This window comes from Saccopteryx leptura, chromosome X (assembly GCF_036850995.1).
Source record: "Saccopteryx leptura isolate mSacLep1 chromosome X, mSacLep1_pri_phased_curated, whole genome shotgun sequence".
NCBI classification, from domain to species: Eukaryota; Metazoa; Chordata; class Mammalia; order Chiroptera; family Emballonuridae; genus Saccopteryx; species Saccopteryx leptura.
In genome coordinates, this window is record NC_089516.1 from 55,379,705 (window position 1) to 55,387,846 (window position 8,142).

The following is an 8,142-nucleotide window of genomic DNA, read 5'->3' on the forward strand; positions in this document are numbered from 1 at the left end:
CTTCCATTGGGTAGGAGCCCACAGAGGTTTTGCTGTCTAGGGTCTGTGCAGAGGATAATCAGAATGGTTAGGGAGTCAGGAAGGGGCTGTCTCTCCTAACTCAGAGCTTGAGGATCACAGACTCACAGTGGACACTATGTTCTTTCATTCTTTTTCTAGGTGATGACCGGTATGGCAGCAGTGATGATCCTGAAACTGGTGGGTTTGAGTCCCAGGGTTTCTGTTAGAAACCACAAGGAGACATAGTTTTGGCTCATTCTCATTACAGAATTGGTCTGCCTGACCTTCCCCTGAGTGTTTCCACTACAAAACTGTGAGGCCAACAGCAACGGGGCAAAGTCATTTAAAGGAATTAAGCATGAAAATATGGATCCCCAGGGAGGTGGCCCCATGGCAAGTTCACTGGCCTGAGACCCAGAGACCTATTAGAATTCAGTTAAATAATAACTGTACCATTTCTATGTCTACCTTTTAAGCTTCTCAAAATAAAAATCCTTACAGGATATGAGAAAAATTTGGCAAATCCAAGGGGGCACTGTGTCATTTGGACCCCTTCACTATAAGTGGCTAAGCCACTCAACACTGGCTTGGGGGTCCTGGGCATTAGAACAAATTTAGCTATCTGAGCCAATCCTTGTGGTATTATTGGTTTGTCCTCACATCTTCTCATTTGTCCCACCCTCTCCTTTGCCCAGGAGTATCGCCAGAGACTGGCACCATTGCTGGTGTAGCCAGTGCCCTGGCCATGGCACTGATAGGCGCTGTCTCCAGCTACATCTCCTACCAGCAGAAGAAGTTTTGCTTCCGCATTCAGCGTAAGTGGATCTACCTTGTGCTGTGCCCACAGTCATTTCATTGCCTCCCACTTCTGGATGTGAACAAATGGTTAAGGTCTTTTGAGGGAAAGAGGCAGAAACATGAGCAAGTTGAGATTCAGATCTGTTCCACAGCTTGCCTGAGAGCAACTCCAGAAAAGACTTCCTGGGGAGGTGGAGTTGAACTTTTGGAAATCCTTGGGGACAGATATGGCCAAACTGAAGTGTAAATCAGCTGAGAAAAGAGGATGGGGCTAGACACATTGACCTTGGTCTTTAAAAGTGTTCCAGTTTCCAGAAGCTGGATTTCTGTGAAGACAGAGCCGAGTGGCCATTGTGGTGCTTGGTCATAGAACAGGAGGGACCCTGGGATTTCTGTATGTCCTCAGATCTCACACAGAGGAATTTGGGACCTTCAGAGGCCCTGAGATTAGCAGCTCCCTCTCATGCTGACACTTCCTTCTGGAGCAGAAGGCAGCAGTCTCTGGCGATCACTAAGGCCCAGCAGGCAGCACTGTTGGGCAAGCCAGCAGTTATTCTAGTAACTCTTCCCCTCCTTTCAGATCTTAAGAAGTAACTCCCCTGGTGCCCCTGCTCCTCCCCTATCACCCATGATCCAGAAAATCTTAAAATATATGGAATAATGAATTGTTTTAAAGGAATAGGAATGCAAGAGAAAGAATACATGTGATTTTGCCTCCTCCTTTAACAGCTAGGTTAATGAAAGTTAGGATGCTTCCATTTTTGCCGTGGCTGACTATAAAATGTGTTATACATGAAATCCTATCTTGGAAGCTTTCAGGTACCACATGTCAGGAGCCCTGTGGGAATGTTGTTGGGGGTGCACAGATACTGTCAACTCAGCAGGGATTGAGAAGCTTGCATGTGAAACCTGGTGTCAAAAGGAGTGAAGAGATGAAGGCTGGATTGTCCTTGGAACTATCTCTTGTCCCAGCTGAAAAGCAAAAAACTAAATGACTTAAAACAACAGAAATCTAGTCTCCTATAGTTATGAAGGCCAGAAGTCCAAGAACAAGGTGTCAGCAGGTTTGATTTCTTTTGGAGGCTCTAGAGAAAGATCTTTCCTTGCCTCTTCCAGGTTCTGGCGGCCCTCGGTATCCCATGGCCTATGGCTACATCACTCCCAATCTCTGCCTCTGTCTTCACATGCCTAATGATAAGGATACTTATCATTAGATGTAGGGCCCACCTTGATAATCTAGGACGATCTGATCTTGAGATCCTTAATCATATCTGCAAAGACCCTTTTCCAAATAAGGTCACACTCACAGGTTCCAGGGATGATGACATGGACAGATCTTTTGGGGGCTACCACTCACCCAAGTATAGTACCATTACCCTGATAGTAAGAATTCCCACAGCCCAATTGGGTAGGTATGATTTGCACCTTCATCTCATGGATGAGGAGATGGAAGCTCAGAGGATTATTGAAGGAATTTATCCCAGATGGGAATCTATGAATCCAGAGGGGTATTAGTAGATAGAAACAGGGAGGAGATAAGAGGTTGATTTCCAAAACTAAAAAGAGATGTCTGGGTTATAGCTGTCTATCTCTATGGGGACAGAAATGTGAAATGAAATACATATTATTTTCACACTTATTTCCTAGAACAAACAGGCATGAGGTTTTACAAATTAGATGCGCAGGAAAGCCAAATAAAATGTGAAAACATGAAGGCCTTGGTATATAAAGTCAGCAATTTATATGATTTTTGGTAAATTAAACCAAAAAGAGGGTATATTGATGATAGCCAAAAGCTATACGGCAACAAAGCTGGAGGACATGGATGTGACCTCTCGGGGGGACAGCCTCAAGGTGATGGTATTGCTGAGCCAGGCAGCAGAGATGAGCCTGCTGTTAGGGTAGCATAGGCCAGGAAGGCAGGTGGGCTTGTAGGGCTAATGGTGGCTTCCAGGAGGTTCATGAAACCCACTGCCCCCACAGATCCCCAAATGGGAGCCAACAGGCCTCTCCCCAGTCCCCCATTCAGTCTAAAGGAAGGCCTCCCTCCCTGCCACAGGCTTTACACCACAACCACTTGCCTCTGAATAGGTGACCCCTCCACCTGTATCTTTGGCCCCCAGGTTTTTCCCCTTCAATCTGTTAATGATATCATCTTTGCTTAACCTACACTGTTCTGAATCCCTTACCCAGACACACTCACACAAGAGCTATCATCATCCCCAGTTTACACAGAAGGGAACCAAGTGTGAAGTGTCCCCCAAATTTGAAGAAGACCTCTCTTCTGTATCCACTGCCTATATTACCAAAGTTCTCTTTAGAATTTTTAACTTGTCTCCACCCTGTCTCTGTAGCCTTTCCTCACAGACTCCATCAGTCCTCCTGGGTCTTCCTGTCACTGTCCTCCATATCAGTGGTTCACCAATCCTGGAGCTTGTGTCCCCTGCTCTGGGATCACATCACCACAGCCCCTGCCTTTCCATGGCCAGGTCTTAGTCCTCCATTTATGGTTCAGTCAGCCTTTTGCCTGCCCCAGTGTTCCTCACACTTCTCCCTGCTCAGAGTAGCCAGAGAGACATCTTAAAATGCACAGAGCCAGCTCTGCCAGGACCTCCTGTGTTCCTCACTGCTCTCTGGGTGATGGTACAGCCCCTGAGCTTGTCATTCAAAGCACTTCATGGTTCCACTCCAACCACAGCCTTTGCCTTTAATTCCCGTCCCCACCCTTGCAGCTCTGACCCCAGATACCTTTTTCTACAGCCATAATCACTTCTGTGAGTGTGCCTTGCAGTGTTTAGCATCCTCTCTGGGTGTCCCCTCTCCTCTCCTACCTGCCCTCATCTTTTGGGCCTGGGCTACCATCCCAGGAAGCCTTCCCACTTTCTCAGCCTGAGTGCCCTGACTAGATGCCTGCCTCCGTGTGGCCACAGCGCCACCTGCTGACTGGTGAGATCATCGGGCAGGATTGGGCTTGGTGGTTTATTTCCATGTCTGTGACTGCTGGCTCCCCATCACTCTCTGGACCAGGGGTCCCCAAACTTTTTACACAGGGGGCCAGTTCACTGTCCCTCAGACCGTTGGAGGGCCGCCACATACAGTGCTCCTCTCACCACCAATGAAAGAGGTGCCCCTTCCGGAAGTGCTGCGGGGGCCGGATAAATGGCCTCAGGGGGCCGCCTGTGACCGTCAGTATGTGGGAAACGGTATGCGTTTTCTCCACCTATGTATACCTGGAACCTAAGGCAGGTTGGAATCAGGAGGAGTCCTATGGCTGTGGGGTGGCTGGAAGTTGGGACCCCCATTCCTGCCCTTTCTGCTGAGCCTCTGCCCAGAGTGGACTCAGCCACTACTGTGTGGAGGTCAGGGAAGGCAGAGCAGAAATCGCTCTGAACCAGGTGCACCAGGAAGCCCCAAGCAGTGGTGCTTGGCTGCTAGGAGGGCCTGTATCTACCGTGGTACTCAGGTTTCCAGCCTTTTGTGCCATCAAAGGGGGTCAGGTTTGGGGACCATTTGCTTCCTCTTTCTCTGCACTCAGGGACATAGGCCAGTATATCTCACCAAAAGCCTGTGTGCTTGTTGCTGGTGGCTGAATTCTTGCTCCAGGGTCCTAAGCTTTGTGTCTTGCCTTCAGGTGCAGCAGAAGGTCAAGGTAACAAAACGTGCTTTAATGTTCTCATTTTCCTCTTCTGCTCAATGCCTTGCTGTTCCCCCACTGCTCCCCATCCCACTGCTTTTGCTCCTTCTCACCATTCTCCACTCCATCCTGTTCCCTGTCACTCTCCAACTTGGCTGCTACCGCAACCATCTTTAGTTTTCCCTGATATGTGTGGGAGGGTGCCACCAGACTGTCCCTAGGCTGGGTGCGACTGTTTTTAGGTATATATGGGAGGGGGTGGATTCCTGTATGGGACTCAGATTCCCACTGTTGGTCATCCCTGAGGAGCAAATAGATGGCTTCCCACAGACAAAAGCCAGTCCAGTGCATACCGAACTGGCAGCTGGACAGTGATTGGGGTCTCCCATCCCTTGCCCATCAGCTGGGAGGTTTCCCCCAGCTCCATCACCTGTCCTGTCCTGTGTGGGGGCCAGCCACACCTGCCAATGACTGATGCCTGCATTTTTCCTGGGTCCATCTGGTGTGTATCTTGAGCCCAGCAAGCATCAAGGTGGACAGGCATACTTTTCTAGGCAAGGAGCCTGGATGCAGCTCAGGAGTACAGAGTGTCTTACACTGGTAACTACTTACTCAGCTGGTTGGTTATAACCATGACCCTATTTGCACATAGGTCCAAGGCTCTGATGAGACTTCAAGACTCCTGCTCATCAGAGGATAAGGCAGGGACTCGACTCTCTTAAAGTAGCAGCAGGGGTGGGGTCTGCTCTGAGTCCTGAATAATGGCCTTTGCATCCAGCATGGCACCACTCAAGTGTCCAGAATGCTGGCATGCAGAGGATGCTTTGTAGAGTCTCTAAGTCTCTTTCGATAGGGACTAACTACACCAGAGTGGCTATAGGTGGGCCCTAGGCCCTATAAGCAGGGGAAGGAACAGTGCTATTCCTACTACCTAGAAGAGGTGGTTGGCCTCCCCATTGCAGGTGTTCCTAGGAAGGCTGTATGCTAGCAGGAGGCTTTGCTGGCATCTCCAAAGTGAGCCCCACTCAGCCATCAGTCCCTCCCTGCTTGGCATCCATCAGGTACTCATGCAATGCTTGGCTCCCTCTCTGCCTCCCTGGCTGCTGGGCCAGCATGTGGACCCATGGGTGACACTGAGCCCTGCCACTGGGTTCCCCCTCTGCTGAGCAGAGCTGCTGTCTGGCTCATAGTCTCAGACGTGGTTGCACCTGCCCTGTGGAGATGGGGTATCTGTCGGAGAACTTTGCTACATGTCGTCATTTCTGAAGATGATGATGATAAATCCTGGGCAGACAGTACACTCCCAGCCAGCTACTCTTTGCCCAGACAAGGGCATTCAGGGTGCAGAGTCTGAGTCTATTCAGGGAGCTGTGCTTTTTTTTTTACCTGTAATGGAGAACTTGGTCAAGAGTGCTTGATCATGGTGAGAGACCCTTTGGTTCTGTGTCAGTCACTAACTCTGCCCTTTGCCCTTTGCAGAGGGTGTCAATGCAGACTATGTGAAGGGAGAGAACCTGGAAGCCGTTGTATGTGAAGAACCCCAAGGTGAAGAATTCTTGGTCAATGTCCCTTGCTGAATGTCTCCTAGTTGGTGGGACTGGCCATGAGCAGAATTGTGCTAGGGAAGCTTGAAGCACTGAGGTGTTTATTTCTAAATTTCCAGCCAGAGCAAGAGCCTGCAGGCACCCAGAGGTCCCTACACTCAGCCCCTGATCAGTTGGCCACCAGGGACACTAGGACCACTGCCAGGGCCCTTTGGTGTTGTGCCAAGGACTTCAGTGCCCTTTTGGGGCTCAGGCTCTCCTTCTGAGTCAGCTGAGCGTGAGCCCCAGACCCCTGTACTCCCTGCAGTGAAAATAGATGACTGCCAAATTCTGATAGAGCTATGGGGAATGTTTTAACCTAGACCCATAACCTTTCAATGTGAAAGTTGCCAAAGGCAAAAGGGAACTTGGTTAAAACACAGACCCTATTATTGGAGCCCATTCCCTTCCCTTCCCTCCCTCCCTCCTTCCCTCTTTCCCCTTTTCCTTGTTATCAAGTCCTTTCTGGGTACAAGACCCATTAGCAATGAAGGCTGCATAAGGTGAAGCTGTGGCCTGGAGTGGCCAATTTCTCAGGATAGATACCACCTATAACCACAGAATGCAGATGAGTGGTCAGGAAAGGCTGTGTGAAGGGAAGGACCTAGCAGTTTTCCTTAGCGGAGGCTGGGGTAGGTGCAGCAGACAGGGAGACGGGAGCATGGTGTGTCTTGTGGCTGGAGCAGAGGGTAGCAGCAGCGGGGATGAGCAACCCTGGTGTGTAATGGGGGACAGGGTGCTCCATGCCCTTTCTTAGCAAGGGTACTTGGCAGTAATGCACTGAATGAATTAAAGAGCCCTGGATTAAAACATAGGAAAGCTGACTCTATAGTATCATTCACTATAATCATTTTTAAAACTATTAGCCAACATTGTGAGCATGTTCTATGAACCAGGTACTGTCAGGAGCTTTATCTAAAATAATCCTTCCAACAACCCCATCAGGAGCATTCTCATGCTACAGATGAGGACATGGAGGCTGAGCTGTTCCCAAGGTCTGTCCAGCTTCCTCCTCTCCAACGCTCAGGGTTGCCCTGACTGGGACAGAGTGAGCACCAAAGAGGAGGTTGGTCGGGAGTGGCTGAGCTGCCCTAGCCCCTGGACAGGACACACAGGGAGCCAGATTCGATGTCCCCAGCAGGGGTGACTTGGGATGTATCTGTGCCTTCTGTGCAGAATAGAAACGAATCCTTTCTAACGGGCATCTTCTCTTTCCAGTGAAATACTTAGATCTGCCACCTCAGTCCGCGGAACCGCCACAGCCATCCCGGGCCTGAGGGCCCCGCACAGCAGCAGGCTCGCGGCGGGGCTGGCACTGAGGATGATGCTCCCAGTCTCATTTGGACCCGCAGCTGCTGTGCTCGTCCTCTGATATCATTGGCTTCTTTTTGGTTATAAATTTTCTGGATGAGCTCTAGGTGTTTGTGAGTTTGGTTTTTATGCCCTGAACACAAGGTGTGGTGCCCACTCTGCCACAGGTATTCTGAAAAGACTTGGTGTTGAAGACTGGATCCTCAACTCCCCAAAGCCAGTCTGTCCTAGGCCTCAGTGAGCTGGGGAAGGGGATCAAGCTGAGGTATATGGCAAGAAGACACTTATGCTTAGGTGCCAAGAGACTGACCACATGGTAGTGTGATTCCCAACTCACTGGTAAGTTTCTGCCAATAGGACACCCTTGGTGTGATCTCAGACAGCCGTCAGGGGCCCAGCTAGCACCGGGTGTTTAGAGCCCTGGCAAGGACTGAGTCAGTGAATACCAGATAACGTTGTGTATATGCACAAGACCTGGGGGGCGGGGTCATTTCAGTCCTTTTCAGTTCCAGCTTTAACACTCACTGCTGGGCTTCGAGAGCTGCTCCATGTGGACAGTCTTCATTTCTTTAAGTGCAAAAATGCATGCCATGAGAGTCCTTCCCTGAGTTTAGGAATATTCTATACAAATAGAAGCTGTGACTCTCACGTCATAGCTGACAGGAATTCCCATCTGATTCCATAGGGGACTGGGTGTGGTCTCCAGGCTGAAGTGATAAGTTTTTAGGAATCATTTATGTACTACAAATGTGTTTTATCCTGGGCAGGGAGGTGTTCACCATCCACACTGTTTGTGTTCTTATTTTGGTAAAAAAA

The 8,142-nt window shown here is 49.6% G+C and overlaps 1 protein-coding gene across 3 annotated transcripts in view; it reads left to right on the top strand.

Annotated features, from left to right (window-relative positions):
• The window catches only part of CD99L2 (CD99 molecule like 2), a 114,724-nt gene extending 107,292 nt beyond the window's left edge, over positions 1–7,432 (top strand). For 2 of the 3 annotated variants that reach the window (XM_066357637.1, XM_066357635.1), the window contains 5 exons: positions 160–198; positions 696–815; positions 4,430–4,447; positions 5,912–5,977; positions 7,234–7,432. In XM_066357637.1, coding sequence (XP_066213734.1) covers positions 160–198; positions 696–815; positions 4,430–4,447; positions 5,912–5,977; positions 7,234–7,292 — 302 coding nt within the window. In that variant the 3' untranslated portion in view covers positions 7,293–7,432. The remainder of the gene's footprint in view (positions 1–159; positions 199–695; positions 816–4,429; positions 4,448–5,911; positions 5,978–7,233) is intronic. The other variant, XM_066357636.1, reaches the window with a different exon arrangement.
• Positions 7,433–8,142: the final 710 nt, after the last annotated feature.